This window comes from Hemitrygon akajei, chromosome 2 (genome assembly GCF_048418815.1).
Source record: "Hemitrygon akajei chromosome 2, sHemAka1.3, whole genome shotgun sequence".
Classification (NCBI taxonomy): domain Eukaryota; kingdom Metazoa; phylum Chordata; class Chondrichthyes; order Myliobatiformes; family Dasyatidae; genus Hemitrygon; species Hemitrygon akajei.
In genome coordinates, this window is record NC_133125.1 from 104,253,173 (window position 1) to 104,272,289 (window position 19,117).

The 19,117-nt window shown below is 42.5% G+C and overlaps 1 protein-coding gene across 38 annotated transcripts in view; it reads right to left on the reverse strand.

The window, feature by feature from the left end:
* The window catches only part of neb (nebulin), a 327,374-nt gene that overhangs the window by 102,097 nt on the left and 206,160 nt on the right, over positions 1-19,117 (reverse strand). For all 38 annotated transcript variants that reach the window (XM_073026432.1, XM_073026423.1, XM_073026670.1 and 35 more), the window contains 13 exons: positions 18,135-18,239; positions 17,906-18,010; positions 12,514-12,621; positions 12,323-12,430; positions 9,698-9,805; positions 9,497-9,601; positions 8,816-8,920; positions 8,618-8,716; positions 7,159-7,263; positions 4,448-4,552; positions 3,446-3,550; positions 2,309-2,413; positions 2,106-2,210 (listed from right to left, as the gene is read on the reverse strand). In XM_073026432.1, coding sequence (XP_072882533.1) covers positions 2,106-2,210; positions 2,309-2,413; positions 3,446-3,550; positions 4,448-4,552; positions 7,159-7,263; positions 8,618-8,716; positions 8,816-8,920; positions 9,497-9,601; positions 9,698-9,805; positions 12,323-12,430; positions 12,514-12,621; positions 17,906-18,010; positions 18,135-18,239 — 1,368 coding nt within the window. The remainder of the gene's footprint in view (positions 1-2,105; positions 2,211-2,308; positions 2,414-3,445; positions 3,551-4,447; positions 4,553-7,158; positions 7,264-8,617; positions 8,717-8,815; positions 8,921-9,496; positions 9,602-9,697; positions 9,806-12,322; positions 12,431-12,513; positions 12,622-17,905; positions 18,011-18,134; positions 18,240-19,117) is intronic.

The following is a 19,117-nucleotide window of genomic DNA, read 5'->3' on the forward strand; positions in this document are numbered from 1 at the left end:
TCTGCAGTAGGGCAAGGAGTTAGATCCAGCTACGATGAAGAGGGAATAATTTATTTCAAAAGCATGATTATGTTTTACTTGGATGGGCACTTAAGACGAACTTGTAAGTGATATGGAATCAACAGGCATGGAGACTACTTGCTGATTTAATTTCAATTACTCAACTGTCAATTTAACAATATCACCTCCCTGCTTCCTAAGGTAAGATGGCAAATAAGAGGTTCACTCAGAGTTGAACTCTGAACTCCGACACCCCCAGCTGTAATGGCATCGCATGAACAGCTATGCTACCTTACCTTATGAAGTAAGAAATATTTATACGATCTGTATCTACATATACACACACGCGATTTTATAATTATTTTAAGAAAAGCTATATTTTGTCTCCAAATCTTTATCTTGCCAGGGTAAACCCACACAAAGCTGCAGGACAGGACAATATACTTGGTCAGGTACTGAGGGACTGTGAGGCCCAGGTAACAAAGGTCTTAATGGACATCTTTAATATCTCTCTGAAACTTTCCACTGTGTCTGCAGGCTTCAAGGCAGCCACCATCTGATCCCCAAGAAAGAACAGTAGCTGGCCTAAGTGATTACCACCCAGTAGCACTGACTTCAACAATCATGAAGTGCTTTGAGCGGCTGGTAATGGATCATATAAAATCCTATCTTCCAGCTACATTGGACCCTTTCCAGTTTGCCTACTGCTCAAACTGGTTCACTTAGGATGCCATAACCTCAGCCCTCCACTCCGTCCTTGAAAACAGTGCCTTGTACGTCAAGATGTTTTTCATCGACTTCAGCTCATTGCTTATCATGATCATTCCTCAGAGACTGGTAGGTAAACTGACCTCGTTGGGACTCATCACCCCTCCTGTTAATTGGATCTTGGACTTCTTGACAGTCCGCTTTAGTTGGTGACAGCATCTCAAGCTGTATCACACTGAGTACTGGTGTGCCCTCCCTCCACCCCTCGGGCTCTGTGCTCAGTGTGCTGTTGCCTCATGACTGCACTGCCAGATTCAGCTCAAACCACATCACTGAGTTCAGTGATGGTATGACAGTGGCTGGCCTCTTCAGCACCAGAGAGGAGGAAGACAGTCTTGTACAATGGTGCGAGAACAGCAACCTGAGCCTCAACATTGACAACACAAAAGAGATGACTGTGGACTTCAGGTCGACCCCTCTCCAATGGTTCTGCCATGAAGAAAGTGAAGAGCACAAAGTTCCTTGGTATGCACCTAACCTGGATGCACAACAGCTCCTCATTAGTCAAGAAGGCACAGCTGTGTCTACACTTTCTGAGGGGGATTGAATTGTGCAAAGATCCTTACTCCGTTCTAACAACTTTCTACAGGAGCACCATCGAGAGTGTCCTGCCTGACTGCATCATTGTGTGGTACGGAGGCTGCAAGGCCTCAGGCCTCAGGACCCTACAGAGGATCACCGGGATCTCCCTGTCCACTCATGAAGGTGAGTGGGTTTCCTCCCACAGCCCAAAGATGTAGCAGTTAGTAAGTTAATTGGTCATTGTAAATTGTCCCCTGATTAGGCTAGGGTTAAATTGGGGGCTGCTGAGTTGGGTGGCTCGAAGGGGCGTAAGGGCCCATTCCATGCTGTATCTCAATAGATAAACGATGAAACCTGGTATTTAAATAGACGGGTCTTCAGGGTGCACTCCTGATCTCAGACATGCATTCCGATGCTGATGTAAAGTTGCTGAATACCGAAATAAACATCACTGCCATATGGGCAACACAGGAGCGTAGCAGTGCCACACAGAGACCATGACATGGACTATTATAGGGACCATGACATGGCTTCAAGTCTGCTGCCATCTGTAAGGAGTTTGTATGCTCTCTCCGTGACTACAGAGGTTTCCTACATCCCATAGGCATGCGGGTTGGTAGGTTACGTGGGTGTGATTGGGTTGGGCAGGCTTGTTGGGTTATAAGGGCCCGATCGTTAACTAAAATAAAACAACAGGTTCTTTCGGCCTTTTCTTCAAACAAGGCCACTATTCCATTTAACATACTGATTCAATACGACCTTTAAAACACAAAAAAAACCAAAAGACACCATCCACTCAAAACATGCCAACATACCTCACTGATATCATCCGTGACCTTGCGATGGTAGACGATGTTCAGAGCATCTTTCACCGTCCTACACCGCCCTTTAGAATGCTCAAAGGCTTCCTTGTACCGTAACTATGAGGAGCAAAGAGTACGTGGATTTGACACTCCAACAAAAACAGATCAGTACTACACACCTTTTATAGTGAAAAGCATAAAAATTCAATACGTACATCACTGGCATTGACATAAGCTTTCTTGGATGACAACAGCATTGGTGTGTCTGGGATCGATGTGTATTTGCTCTTCAACTTTTCATATTGTTCCTTGTATTTTTTCTAATAAACAGAAGAAAAAGGTCAATCAGAATAACTACTATCTAAACATTTCACACATACTATTATTTAGCACTAGGTGGCAGGGTGGAGATACGTCTCTAACAAAGGAGGTGTAAGGCGCTCCTTCCTTCTGCTAGCCTGCAGGTCACCCTTGGGCAAGGTGTAGCACCTGCTCAGCACCACCACCACGCCCCCTCCAATCCGGGTCACGTGAAGCCATAGGAGCAGGCGGTGGATGGTCATATGAGCAGCTGGTGCACATCACAAGTCCTGGTTATGCAACCATTGACGCCAGGCAATCTCTGAAGAGTATAGACACTGCCCAGAAGGCAAACCACTTCTGCAGGAAAATTTGCCCAGAACAACCATGGTCATAGACCATGTCCGCCCATGGTCTATGATGATGATGGTCATTCAGCACAGCTAACTTGGCACAAGGATTAGTTGTATTCATTGCAACAGGAACGGGGGTGTACCATAACCCCCTAAGCATTCCTCACTATTCAATCCCATCATGTCTGATCTGTACTACACCTCCCTCCCTCCTCTGTGCCACTTCCCTATAGCCTTTAATTCCATGATCTTTCAACAAAAAAATCCACTTCCAAATTAAAGTCTATAGCTCTCCAGCTTCCCCAGTCCACTGGAATAGAAAATTCCTGAGATTCAACAAATATACAGTTTTTTAGCAAAAGAGTATGGAACTGCAAGTTCAAATTGGACCTTTCAGCAAAAGATGGCTTTCATGGCTATTAGTAATCATAGGAATACGAGGAGACTATTACTGCTTTCCAATGTAACCCCGTACATTTTATTTCATTTGCACAGTTTTTTGCTATAATCTGGACCTGCCTCGTGTCCGATTTATGGTTGTTTTGAGAGCAGTAAAGGTGAGGATTCTTGGTCACTAAGATACAGCTCAATAAATTTTCAGTAAAATTATATGATTTGATAGTTAATTTCTTCATTTTCTGAACTGAATACATAAAAAAGACACGTATTTCTTCCATCAGCAAATATTGACCTGCTTACCTCACTGGCAAAGTGCTTGACGTGCTTGGCATGTTCCAGCGATGTGGTTTGTACATGAGGGGTGTAGTGTGGTCTGTCCTTTGTAGCTAATTCAACATACAAGTACTGATGGAGAAGATGACCAGAATTAATAAAGAATGTTACAATAAACTATACTTGGCAGGTCTCACACAGTCTATGCATTATTTCAAACCAGCACACCAAAACTCTAGAATTGAACCTTTGAACCTCTCACCTCTGCTAATGAATCATTTGCTTTTTTGAATTAAAATATTTCTGACTGAATTAAGGAGAAGTAAACTATCTGGTTATTTAAAACAGCTTGGATCCTGTTATGTTTTGTAACTGCAAAGCATTAAACTAATTCAAAAGGAAGACAAAGGATTCTGAAATGCGGGTCTATACTTCGAGATTACTTTCAGCAAGGCGCATTCATATCACGTGATAGCGTGATGACATATACAATTCACATATTTATCCATATTACCCGTAATTAATTATTTAAATGAACAGGAATGCTTAATATTACTGAAGTATTAAATACACAACACTAACAATTCTCAGTCTTTAATTTATAACCTTACTTGAATTATTAACTTTAAATCTGTATCTTTAATATTACCCACAGCTAATTCTGTATAATTCTGTACAATTCCATATAAACCAAATTATTTTTCACCTTTATTTTGCACCCATGAATACCCACATCTGCAAATTTCAGTTGATAATTTTCTTTTGATCAGTGGAATAAACCGGTTCTAAATCATCATTATTGTTTTTATTTGAGCATCTGTAATCAAAACTGGCATTAAAGGTGACAGTATAATGATCAGAATATTCCCAAAGAATGAGGAAAGGGTGCAAGTGTCAGAAATCACAGTCAGAATGCCCCCATGCAGGAGTTCGCAACCTTTTTTAAATCACGGAGCCTTCCCATTAACTGAAGGGTCCGTGGATCTCAGGTTGGGAAGACCTGCAAGAATGGAAGGGTGGGATTCGTACCTGGCTCTGAATCTGCTGACCATGTTTGGCTCGGTTGAGATCCACCGTTCCAAGTGTTGTTGTGTACCGACTCTTCACTTTGTTTCCGTCAGCACGGTACACCAGCTGAAATTGGCAGGAAATGTGTCAGTGTGTGATGAATGTCAACAAAAATAATAATAAAAATGGCTTATGTTTGAACCATTCTCAGATTTGAATGTATAATACAATTCAAAATCATACCATAAGTACCTCTATAATGAGTTAAATCTTCAAGTAGCAATTGTTACGGCTATAGATCACACACATTATCCCTATTCCTGGAATGGATGTGGTCTCTCCAACTGATTTATGTTTGACAAAGAGGAGATGGAATTATGAGAGGCAAGTAATATCAAGGGCCAAGATGGCCCTGATTTACTGGAATGACCAAGTAGACTAAAGGGATTGCTTTTCCTAAAGATACATTCTTCCGAAGAGTCCAGGTGAGGTAGTTAAGGACAAAGATTAAGGATTCCCAAATGCCTAAAGGAGTAGCAAGTCATAAACACGAAAAAGTTTGCAGGTGCTGGAAGTTGAAAGGAACACACAAAATGCTGCAGGAACTCAGCAGGTCAGGCAGCATCTATGGAGAGGAACAAACAGTCGACATTTCGGGCTGAGACCCTTCTTCAGGACTGGGAAGGAAGGGGGCGGATGCCAGAATAAAAAGCTGGGGGAAAAGGCTAGCTGGAAGGTGACAGGTGAAGAACAAGATGGTGGTGAAGACAAGCTTCCAGGAAGGATATGTGGCTGTGGTACCAGGTCTGGGTCAGGATGAATAGATAGTCAATGACTCAGAGGGCAGCCGAGATCACAAAGGTGGAGCAGTGAGAGAGGGTCCCATTGAACACCTGTTGAAAAAATTTAAACGTCTGCAGGGTAGGCATAGCTCAAAGATACTTCGCAGTGGAGCAGCAAATCATAAACACTAAAACTTTACAATTTATCAGTTGAGAGTATGTGTTAGCTGTGCAGGGCTTGCCTGGGTAAAGTCATCTACACAGATGAGTTAACAACTTTGTACTGGTGACAAGTAAGAAGATCTTCAGACATAATGGTAGGTCACTTAGGTTAACGAGGCTGGACTGACACTCAGTAAGAATAATTGATAATGCCGTGGATCTCTCTGGCTCTGGTATTGGATTGCCAAGTCCACCACAGAAAGCGGCTGGCTCCAATTAGGGATCGGAAGTTCTACTTCACCTCTTCAGTCACAACAAGCACAAAAGGATTTGGGCCTTGATAAGGAGGGGAGGAGAATAGAAACCTTCGATGAGCAGCACAACAAAGCGTAAAAAATGTGACACATCAATGTTTCTCACCTTGATATGGGCTTAATGTACAGGAGTGCTAGATGGATCCAGGCCTATATTCAATGGAGCTCAGAAGAATGGGGGAAGGGATCGCATTGAAACCTAGCTGAATACTAAAAGGACTGGATATTGAGAGGATGTTTCCATTTGTAGACAGGCACATGGATGTAGGAAAGATGGAGGGTTATGGGATATGACGGAGGGAAGAGTTAGATTGATTGTGGACCAGATTTATATAGGATGATACAACATCATGGGCCACAGTGCAGTACTGTTCTTTGTTCTATCTGCAGTACTGTGTTAAGGTCTTTGGTGCATACATATACCTTGGGTGCCTAAGACTTTTGCACAGTACTGGAGTAGTTTTATGTATTGCACTGTACAGCTGCCACAAATTTCATGACAATGTGAGTGATGATAAACCTGATTTTGATATGGGTTTTATTGTGGACTGAGAATGGGATGGGGGCAGGGGGAGGAGAATCCTGGTTGGGAAAAGGGGAAGGGAGAGGGGAGGGAGCGAGAAGCATCAGAGAGGCATTCTTAGCGATCAATAAACCAACTGTTTGGATTCAAATGACCTTGCCTGGTGTCTCAGGGCTGGATGTATTGGCACCCAAACCAACATCCACCCCTGGCAATACTTCTCTGTCTCAGATCCCTCTCATGGTGCTCCACCCTTACCATCCCCAAACATCCTTTGCTCCTGTGGTGAACTACATATCCCTGTCTGGACACGCCCCCTCTGCTGACTGCTCCTGTGGCTCCTCCCACAGACCCCTGTATAAAGGCGATTGGAGGCACTGCTCCTCCCTCAGTCTCCAGGATGTTGTGTGATGATCTCTTGCTGCTGACAGTGCTTCCTTCCAGCTAATAAAAGCCTACCTTGACTCACATCTCCAAGAGTTATTGATGGTGCATCAGCTCCCACCAGATTTACAAACTCACTCTCCGCTCCATGTTGACAGATGCAGTGTTGTGGAAAAGTCTTAGGCAACCTACCCATATATATGTGCCTAGGACTTTCACACAGTACTGTCAGAGTCTTGGTTTTGAGGACACAGCCTCAGAATAAAAGGACATCCCTTTAGAGCTGAGATAAGAAAGAAAATCTTCAGCTAGAGGATGGTGAATCTGTGGAATTTGCTGCTACAGAAAGCCGTGGAGGCCAAGTCATTATTTAAGGAAGAAGTTGCTATGTTACTGAATGATAAAGGGTTAAGGATTATCTCTGACCTGTGACCTTAAACCTAAACCCTCTAAAATCATTCTACACTATCCTATAATTTCAAATAACTACCCATTAGCTATTAAAAATTGCAAAATATTGTATTCTCATTTGATCAGTATAGAGTGACCACAAGACTATATACTTACATTGCTCAAGTGAGTCTTCAGTTCTGTCACACGTCTGTATTCAGGAGTATTAAGAACAGAGGTATGTTTGTCAAGCATTTTCTTGGCAACTTTGTCATAACCAGTCTGAAAAACATACAAAAAGAAGTTAAAATGAATGTTTTTAAAATTTATTTTACGACATTACGGGCTTAAATGATTTCAAAAATGTCATCTACTTAAATACCTATTGTTGCTGGACTACATCTTACTTTTAGAAGAACTAACGAAAGCCCTTCATACTGACAATTTACCAAGAGTCATAGAAAAGTACAGCATAGAAACAGGCCCTTCAGCCCATCTAGTCTGTGTCAAAATATTTAAACTGCCTACTCCCATCAAGCTACACCAGGACAGTAGCCCTCTCATCCAAACTTCTCTTAAGCATTGAAATCAAGCTTGCAAGCACCACTTACATTGGCCGCTCATTTCACACTGTCAAAATCCTCTGAGTGAAGAAGTTTCCCCTCACGTTTGCTCTTAAACTTTTCACCCTTCACTCTTAACTCACGACATCTAGTTGCAGTCCCATCCAACCTCAGTGGATAAAATCTGCTTGCATTTACCCTATCAATATACCTCATAATTTTATATACCTCTGTCAAATCTTACCACAATCTCTATGATCCAAGGAATAAAGTCTTAACCTATTCAATCTTTCCTTATAACTCAGGTTCTCCAGTCCCGGCAACATCCTTTAAAATTTCCTCTGTACTCTTTCAACATTATTGACATCTTTTCTGTAGTCACTGACCAAAACTGCACACAATACTCCAAATTAGGCATCTGCTTCTGTCTCTCTCTCTCTACAGATGATCCCTGGCTTACTGAACATTATGAGCTCTTTGTACTTCAGATTTGCTGCACTTGCCTCACAATAAGGGACGTTAAGGTGCTGAAAATGTAATATGATTGTGGCTCGCTCTTACTGACATAACCTAACCGCAAAGCAATGTGAACTTCTGCTCTCTAGCCCACTCTCCAATCTGCTTTAACATTACCAGACACCAAGCATGGCTTCACCAGAAACTTACTCTTTCTGGGTTAATTTAATCTTGCAGTGTACTCTGCTTCTCAATCTCAACAGAACTAAATCAGAATCTAATTGCCAACAAATATCATGTTTCTAATTTACTGTTATCGATTAAAAATATAATTCTCCATCCCCTATTCATCCCAGGGCTGATGTGTGCTACGTTTGTTTGGTTACAAAAGCAGGATTGGTTTAAACCCTTCTCTGTTACAGAATCCCAAATGTTTCCCTTTGCATTTCGGTAATGAAGACCAAGCTTTACTTTGGCACAATGTTTGGTAACAGAAATCCTCGCATTACAGTGATACCTCATTGTAAAATCACGAGACAATTCAATTTCCTTTCACTTACAGTACCTGGCACTGGTAGAAGACAGGTGGACACTAGGATTACAGAAGGAAAGCATACCCAATACTTGTGGAAATCACGCACTCGGACCATTTCAGGAGTTTCATACAGGAAGCATCCAGTGCCCTTCAGCCATTGAAGATCTTCCTTGTATTTATTCTATATGTGGGATAGTCATAATTTTAGTATTGTCCATGAAGCACTTAGTTTGAAATTTAAACAAAATGCGCAAGAAGCAAGAATGGACTTGATGCTTACATCGCTGGTTATTTCACCCACATATCGATGATGGATCAGCTCAGGAGTGATAGGAAGAGAAATCTTCTCACCCTTGTGCAAGAAGTACTCAGACTTATAGGACAGCTATGGCAAAACAAGAAATCACATTTAGTAAACACAAGTGATCCAGCAGATGCTGGAAATCTAAAGCAGCACACACAAAAATAGGTCAGGCAGCATCTATGGAAATTAATAAATGGTCAACGTTTCGGGCCGAGACCCTTCATCAGGACTGGAAAGGAAGGGTGAAGATGCCAGAGGAAGAAGTGGGGGAGGAGGAGGAGGACGTTAGAAGGTGACAGATGAAACCTGGTGGGTGGGGGAGGGGAGGATGCAGAAAGAAGTTGGGAGGTGAGTGGAAAAGGCAAAGGGCTGGAGAAGGAGGAATCTGATAGGAGAGGAGAGTGGACCATGGAACAAAGGGAAGGAGGAGGGGGACCAAGAGGAAGTAGTATGCAGGTGAGGAGAAGAGGTAAGAGGCTAGAGTGGGGAAACAAATAAGAGGGAAGCAGGAGGTGAAAAAAATTATCCAAAGTTGGAGAAATCAGAGTTCATGCCAACACATCGGGCCTCCAATTCGGTCACATTTAATTCTTTGCACCCCTTTAAATCAACTCGGTGTAATTGCTAGGGCAAGATTTGTTCAGTTGATAAACTTACGTCACTGACTGCCTCCTGCGTGGCTTTGACTTGCCGAATTTCCGGAGTGTCAGGAGAGGGATGAATCTTGTCTTTCAGCGTGTCATATTTTAATCGATACAGTCGCTGTAAAGGGGTAAAACAACAAGTGCATCATGTGCACAAAGAAGGTACATATAAGACTTTGAGATTTGGTGATAAATAAGATTATCTCAGCAGTACCTGGTTCAAGATGGTATCTGCTTTCTTGGCTGCTGTGATGCTGATGGTCTCAGGGATCAATGTGTAGCCTTTAGCTTTCATGTGTTCATAAGCTTCTTTATACTTCAGCTGGAAGAAAAAATGCAAATTTTCTTTTGGACTGGCTGTCGTTTTACAAATAATGTCTTAATTTTAGTTTAAGATTAGAAAAGATAGAGCGGGATATAAATATCTGTTACAATGGATGGCCTTTGATTCTGCACCATTTTATGTTTTCCAAAACTGTTTTCCCAATCGTCCATCTCAAGTGAGGCACAAAATTAGTGGAAAAACCGATGAGTAATCTCTCTGTTAGCTAAACTCTATCAGCAAGCACTCAGGAACATAGGAGAGGGATTTCACAATGGAGGGATTTTTTCACAAGTGTGCAGTCTTCTGTCTCCTTTTTTGGAGTCAGCCACCTTCCTGGAGTCATGTCCCATTCTAGTTAATTCCTAGAATGACTAGTGGCTTTCCGTGAACACTTCTGTAAACAGACATGTAGACCTGGATCCTATTTATGAGCCAATGCGGGCAAAGTTCCAGACCACAACACTCAAAGTTCACCATGCCAAAAATCAGCAACGAGACCACCACTCGACATCACAAGTGAGTTTCCATAATGACAACCTATCAGCTGATTGATAAGTAAATGAAGGTCAAGCATTCGGAGGACACACCACAATTAACAGCATACTGATGACATCTCCTCGCATGGTGATCAAACTTTTGCAAGTTAATTGCCAACATCAGAAAAAAACTCAACCCAATTGTGCCCCATTCCTAGCCACACTCTGTTGCTAGCCCTGGTCGCAGACTTGTGGTACATGAAGGGTGATCATTGAGCTAAATGAAACCATAGCTATGCTCTTCAAGATTCACTTGTGGTTAGCTTGAGTGGTGAGTTTTCGAGTTATTCTTTGAAGTGTCCCAATATCAGAACAAGGGGCTTAACTGAAGAAATCAGCATGTTGTTTCTCCTTGTTATTCCTCTCCCATGGACTTCCAGAGAGATGGTTGCACATTCTACAGGTTGCTTCTACAGGGCCAACCAAAGATGTTATTATCCTTTTTAACTGTATTTTCCATGACTGCAAGACCCAGCTGGATATTAAGAACTTAAAAGTACTGCAGGTCTACATGCTTGTTTGCAGAGAAACCAAAGGAGCTGGACTTTGTGCGGATTGTGCCTACCACCTGCGTTGGTTTGAGTTGGTGCACGAAGGTGCAATATAACAGTGAATGATCATCTTCGTCACTTTCCTTGTGAACGCAACTCCCTGTTGGACTTTGTTAATGTGGAATGCTGAACGTCCGGTTCCCTGATTTATTGTTGGACAAGCAGGAGCAGATGGCGGGGAACTGCCTGGCCACAGTCATTGTGAGAACTAGGCCTCAAGCTGCGGTGTTGCCTGTTTACAGCTGCCCAGGAAACAGGCAGAGTCAGTGTACTCCACCAGAGGCGGTGTGGAGGGTAGAGTCGGTGCTGTCCCCATTGTTTGCTTGGTGTAATGCACTGTAGTGTGTTCAACTGCAGGCTCCTACAACATTCATGGGACTCAGGCTCATGGACTATATATTTTTGTGGCAAAACATTAATTTTGGAATATGAAGGGACAGAAGAAGCTTTAATTTATAACTTGAAAGATTTCAGCTCTGACAGTGCAGCACCCTTTTGGCAGGGCATTGGTCTGGGTTCCATGCATTAGTCGCGAGAACCTATGTCCTTCAGACCCAGTGGTGAAAGTGCTACTGTGGATTCTTGGCTAATTGCAAGGACAAGGTATGAAGGAGGAGGTATCTCTTCCAGATGGCTTGAAAAAAAAGATGTCCTCTGCCCAAGTACTTGGTGGAGCACAGTGAAAGAGCCTGAGACTCTGATCTAGTGGGTTGTCACACTGGGCGTAAAGTCTAACGGTGATATTGACATTAAGAACAAACTAGAACTGCAGCTGAAAAGCTGCACTGACAGCAACTTAAAGAAATTGGATTTATCAGGTGTATTAACAAATCTCAAAGCCTGTTCAGTGGATTTAGCAACTTCCAAAGACATAATGTTTGTAAAATGTGCTTATCCTGAGAATTAAATCATATCTATAGAGCCAGGAAATGTGTCCAAAGCAAGGTATGAATAGAGATGAAAACTTCCACAGATATCCCCTCTGTTATCTGATTTCTGAACAGATATTGAACCCCTGAACATTACCTCACTACCCTTTTATTTCTATTTTTGCACTACTTATTGAATTTGACTATTTTATATATGTAAACCTGATTCTGATTCTGTAAAGTGCAGGAATACCCAGTATTAGGAAACCTGAAGTCCCATTTGGGACAAGGACTTGTGACGACAGATGACACTGGTACCACTGGGAGGAAGTAGGCAATCTTTGTGCCTGTATGCTGTACCGAGATTGTAATTTTTATCCTTGAGTAGGTTAAATTTATGGTTTGGTGTGTTGATGCCATTGATAATAACACACGTTGGATGAGCCAAATCAAAACATCTCTGTTAATCAAACAGCATTAGATTAAAAGTCAGGGCTGAGTAAGATCAAACTGTATAACAATGATTGTAAGAGAGAATGTTATTCACACTGTACTTACATCACTGCGGTTATGGTCAACGTGCCTAGCATGTTTTAAGGATGGAATATCTGCTGGAAGGGTATATCCCTTGGGAAGATTGCTTCGACCAGCGTCACGGTACAGGTTCTGCAAAAGAATACAGTGAGCATTAAATAAATGGAAAGGCTTCAAAGGACCAATGAAAAACTTAAACAGAATCCAGTGTTTACCTCACTCTGTAATTTATTGGCCTCTCTGGCTCTATCCAGCTCTATAGTCTTCGTGGTTGGGCCAACCTTGCCTTTAATATTTATCATATAGTTGTTCCGATAGATCTTCTGCAAAACAGAGGGCAAAGAATTCATTCAACTTCTGTATTTTGTGCATTAATGACCACAAATGGTTTTGAATCTCGCTAATTGTAATCCTGTATCACTTCCTGTATGGTTTAGAAATAATTTTAACATTCTCTTACTTGTTTTTAAAGCTCTTAATGGTCTGGGACTAGAGTACAACACAGAAATGTTTTTGTTTTATAATCCTGTTTGAGCTCTCAGGTCTTCTTTCGCCAGTCTCTTAAATTTAAACAATCTCCTTCAAAAGATAATTGGCAGGTCAGCTTTTGGAACTACGCTCCTAAAGTGTGGAATTCGATACCTAAAACTATAAGGGATGCAGATTCCGTTGACACTTCTAAATATCAGCACAAAGCCTATTTATTTAACCTTGCTTTTAACTAACATCTCTTTGTATTTTATTTTCATGCTTATTTTTATTTTTTATTTTATTTTCATGATTGTACCTTTATCCCAGTATAAAGCACTTCATATATTGTCTATGTGAAAATGCTTGATAAAGTTATTATTATTAATAGCAAAATCAGGATGTGAACATGATTGGGAAAATCCATAGTGGCAGCAGCTTACAACTCCACCCTGGGCTGCAGGATGTACCCTTGGTGTACTCTTTGTCGGGTTCTTCAGGAAAAGGAAGCTTCGGACAGGAGCCTTGCGCTTTTGGCTCACATTTGTCATAAAAGTGTGCAGTGGATCAAAGGAGCTGCAACAGATCTTCCCCGTGTTGAACAGCTATGTGCGGATCAGCAATCTTGTAATTTGAATTGAATTGACTTTATTGCTTACATCCTTCATGTACAGGAGGAGTAAAACTCTTTACATTTTGTCTCCGCCTGAATGTGCAATGTGCAATTTACAGTAATTTGTAATAAGTAGTATGTACAGTAAGATATACAACAAAACAGTCAATATAGCTTAGAAATACAATTGTGTCAGTGTGAATTAATCATTCTGATGGCCTGGTGGAAGAAGCTGTCCTGGAGCCCGTTGGTCCTGGCTTTTATGCTGTCGTACCATTTTCCAGTTGGTAGCAGTTGGAACAGTTTGTGATTGGGGTGACTCGGGTCCCCAATGCTTCTTTGGACCCTTTTTATGCACCTGTCTATGTAAATATCCTGAATAGTGGGAAGTTCATATCCACAGATGTGCTGGGCTGTCCGCACCAGTCTCTGAAGAGTTCAGCGATTGAAGGAAGTACAGTTCCCATACCAGGCAGTGACGCAGCCAGTCAGGATTCTCTCAACTGTGCCCCTGTAGAAACTCCTTGGGATTTGGGAACTCCTGCCAAACTTCTTCCACCGTCTGAGGTGAAAGAGGCACTGTTGTGCTGTTTTCACCACACAGTTTAAAAACAGACTCAAAGTAAGTTTATTATCAAAGTACATACATGCCACCATATACAACCCTAGGTTCATTTTCTTGTGGGTGTTCACAGTAACTACAAGAAATGCAATAGAATCAATGAAAGACCATACCCAGAAGGGTGGATAAACTACCAATATGCTACAGACAAACTGTGTAAATACAAAAATAAATAATAATAAATATATAAACAATAAATATCAAGAACATGAGATAAAGAGCCTTTGAAAATGAGTCAGTAGGTTGTGGAAACTGTTGAGTGATGGGATAAGTGAAGCTGAGTGTAATTATCCTCTCTGGTTCAAGAGCCTGATGGTTCGAGGTAGTGACTGTTCCTGAACCTGGTGGTGAGAGTCCCGAGGTGTCTGTACCTCCTTCCTGATGGCAGCAGTGAGAAGAGAACCTGGATTGTGGGGGTCCCTGATGATGGATGCTGCTTTACTACAACAGTGCTCCATGTGGACCTGCTCAACGGGGGTGCGGGGAGTGCTTTACTTGTGATGGACTGGAAAGTGTCCACTACTTTATGTAGGATTTTCCATTTAAGGGCATTGGTGTTTCCATACCAGGTTATAATGCAGCCAGCCAATATCCATTGAAGTTTGTCATATTTTAGATGTCATGCTGAACCTTCTTTGAAAGTTGAACTTTGAGCCTGCTGGTGTGGGTCTTGAGGCTCTTGTACCTTCTTCCAGATGGCAGTAGGGAAAAGAGATCCTGGCCTAGATGGTGGGGGGGGGGGGGGGGTTCCTCAATGATGGATGCTACTTTCCTTCAAATAGTTTATTTTTCAAACCCTGCTTGTTTATTTATATTGTAGAGGGTTGCCTCATATTATGCTCAATATGATTCTGCAGGTGTTTTTGACAAGCATTGGATGATTTCATAGCAGAGAATTCATTCTACATTGTCCAGAAGTACCTGATGAGAGTGTTGGCTGTCTTTCCAAAGTCAGTAATAAGCTGACAGTGTTCATTGCAGATGACAAAAATTCTCAATTAATTTATTGTCCTATTAAAGTTCCTCCAAGAGGACCACATAGGGTTTGGAGGTTTTTATGCCTCAATAGCCCAGAGAGCTACGTACGTTGGCTGGAGTCCGGGCTTTGTGTTTTAACTCTTGGTAGGGTCACCCATGCCAAGCAGGTGATAGGGCAGAGGCCAGGCTAAGAGCAGTCCACCAGTCCTCCATGTTTAAGGGTTCAGCTCAGGGTTAACAACCCTGACTGGGCAAACAAAAATTGTTACAGAAGCAGTCATGAAGAATCCTATATCTGTTGAGCGACGGTATTCCTGCGTCTCCACCTGGGATTTGAATGACTGACAGTAGTGAAAACCAAGAAGAAGCTACTGGCACAATGAAGGAAGCCCTGAACATCGCCAGAATATCTGGTGATGAGAAGAGAGGCCAACTCCATCATCAAGATGGCACTTCATTGGACCCTGAAGGACAGAGGAAACACGGAAGACCAAAGACAACGATGCCATACTGTAGAGAGAGAAATTAGGACCCTGAGCCACACCTGAGGTTGATGGCTAACGACATATAGAGATGGAGGATCTTCTTTGATGCCCTAAACACTAGTGGCATACAGGCAGTAACTACCTATTGAAATAGATCAGCATATTGAAATAGTAATTTAGACAGTTCATTCTAAAGTGTTTTAATACTGAAGGGTGATATCTATTAGATATACATCAAGTATCCAAATATTAGTGAAACATGTGTGTATTCTTAAACTAATTATGTATCCATAGATAGAAGTAATTCTCCAGATACTGGAAATCTAGAGAAAGATACACAAAATGCTGGAGGAAATTTGTAAGTCAAGCAACATCTATGGAAGGGAATAAACAGTTGACATTTTGGGCCTCAGCATTCTGTGTGCGTTGCTCTATGCATCCATAGAAACATTTGGGTCTGAAGCACTGATCTGGATCAAGCTGGACTTGACCCATTATCTAGACTGTGTCTGAGATCCCACCTGGCCAGGTGCAGCGGGCCTGACCCATTGTCTAGACTCAGTGTCTGAGATCCCACCTGGCCAGGTGCAGCAGGCCTGACCCATTGTCTAGACTCAGTGTCTGAGATCCCACCTGGCCAGGTGCAACGGGCCTGACCCATTGTCTAGACTCAGTGTCTGAGATCCCACCTGGCCAGGTGCAGCGGGCCTGACCCATTGTCTAGACTCAGTGTCGGAGATCTCACCTGGCCAGGTGCAGTGGGCCTGACCCATTGTCTAGACTCAGTGTCGGAGATCCCACCTGGCCAGGTGTAGTGGGCCTGACCCATTGTCTAGACTCAGTGTCGGAGATCCCACCTGGCCAGGTGTAGTGGGCCTGACTCATTGATCCTCTGTATCTGGGAAGTGGGGATGCCTATGAGTTGACTCCTCGCTGAAGCCCTGCTCCAGAGTCCAGATTGACATGCTCAGAAACAGTTCAAATCATTAAAAAAAACACATTAGGTACAATTAAACCAGGAAAAAAATGCTAACAAGTAATTAAGACATTAAGTTTAAAAAGTAAAATAGCTCACTTTTTCCACAGGCTTCCCCAAGGATAAAATCTAAAGGGTCTGACTTATTTAATGAGATACAGTATGGAACTTCCAGCCCTTTCAGCCATGACACCCAGCAATTCCCCAATTTAATCCTAGCCAATGACAGGACAATTTACAATGACCAATTAACCTACCAACCGGTACGCCTTTGGACTGTGGGAGGAAACCAGATCATCTGGAGGACACCCACATGGTCACAGAGAGAATGAACAAACTCCTTACAGTAGCAGTGGGAATTGAACCCGGGTTGCTGGTACTGTAAAGCATTGTCCCAACCACTATGTTATCGTAGCACCTCACGTAAAATGGATCCTTTTGTATTACCAGAGCAGGGCTCAATGATGCTAGCAGTTAGGGAATGGAAGGATAAATGTGTTGGCACTTGATTGGAGTTATGAGTGACTGCTTGTTGGTAGATGCCATAGAATTCAGAAAAGGAGGATGAGAAGTGACTTGATAGAGGTATACAAGGAGATAAGAGCCATATATCCAGTAGAAAGCCAAAAACCTTTTCCCAGGGTGGAAATGGCTAATTCTGGTGGGGGGGGGGGGGGGCATAATTTTAAGGAGATTGGAGGCAAGTAGTGGGAGGATGTCAGAGGTAGATTTTTCACACACAGAGTAGTGAATGCATGGAATCCCCTGCCAGGATTGGTGGTAGAGGCAGATATATTTGGGACATTTAGGAAACTCTTAGATAGGAAGAATGATGTTAGAAAAATAGGGGGTATGTAGGGGGGAGGGTTAGATTGATCTTAGGGTAAACTAAAAGTTCAGCACAGTATTGTGGGCCAAAGGGCCTGTACTGTGCTGTAGTGTTCCATTTTTAAATTGGAATCTGTTACTTCATTCATTTAGGAGCATGTAAGCTACCTGTTATATTTGATTTATTTATTTTGCTATAGAGTGGGGAGTAGGCCTTTCTGGCCTTTCGTGCCATACTGCCCCAGCAACCCCCGACTAACCCGATTAACCCCCACCAAATCATGGGACAACTTACACCGACCATTGAACCTACTCGGACTCTGAGAGGAGACCGAAGCATGTAATAATGTTGTGCTAACCGCTAGCTACCGCGACGTCCAATTAACCAGTTGTGAATGATAAGAAAACTATCCCTGCCACAGTACGTTATTATAAAACACTTATCTTTCTTTTCTCACCAACTGCTATCAGCAGAATTTAGAGCTCATCTCTGTATAGAGGGGGCGGTATGGCGTGGGTGCTGCCCCCCAACAGCCCCCAGAAGCTGTTGGTCAACTGCAGATCTCTACGGCATTCATGGACTCAGGGTGTTGCCAGGAGAAAAGCTTCTTTCCATGCATTATTTCAAGACACTTACTTCACTGAGCTGTTGAGCACTGTTGACAGCTTGTGTGTAGACTGGTGTTTCCATAACTGGTGTGAAGTTCAACCTTGTTGCCTCAGCCTTCGACTTGTACTGAATCTGCAGGGGAGAAAGCAGAATTCACCAAAACTATAAAAAAAAGCTGTTTAAACAAATGATCTGAGAGAAAGCTTTCACAGGCAATATAAAAGACACAGCAGGAGTATGGCTCATCTTTACATACATCACTTTGCTGATCATAGGTTTTCTTGGCGTGAAGAATCAGTGGAGTGTCCCACACATTGCATCCAATTCCTTTAAGCCAATTAAGGTCATCTTTGTAGAGAACCTGGAAGGAATATAAAATCCATCAATTAACTTCAAAGACACAAGAATTATTTTACCTACTTAAGAAGCCATTTCTTGCTGAGATAAAATAGCTTTGGGAATATTAAAGGGCAGCCTCCTTGCACACTGAAGGCAGGTTATTCGAAGGCAAATCAGGCTACGTGGGAGACTAGCACAAGTCTGCAGGGAATATTCGTGAAGCCTGAAACAACAGAATTACCTCTTTCTTGAGGCCCTGATTTGGTCAGGGTCAACCATGGATGTTTCGTCCTGGCTGTCTAAGAGATGCTGAAGCCAGTGCAGGACGATTTGTAGAGCAAGGTGTTGCCCATGTAGTAGGCTCCCCCTCTCTCCACAGCTGGCACAGCCAAACTGCCAACCATGGCTGATGAGCCCCATCTGCCCGAAGTGACTGGGTTCAGGACCAGGAACCCACATTTGCACTTTCTCCTGTTAATAGAATTTGTCCTGCTGGGCTTAGTAGCTAAGGTACATGTGAAGGCCAGGAGCTGGACTTGGTTGTCAGAGGCTATTTGAGAAGTACAACATTGGGAGCATTTAATAGGTAGTGGGAGCTTATCCCCACTATACCCCCAGCTAAGACAACCTGAAGGAACCACCCTTTCTTATGCCCATAATATTAGACTAAGCTCCTGTTGGTTACTGGGTAAAAATCACGACATTATAGACTCAATATAGGAATTATATGGAAGATTTAGAGAGGGTGCAGAGGAGATTTACCAGAATACTGCATGGATTAGAGAGCATGTTTTATGAGGAAAGTTTGAGTGAGCTAGCACTTTCTCTTTGGAGTGAAGGACAATGAGAGGTGATAGGGGTATATAAGATGATAACAGGCATAGATAGCATGGAGAGCCA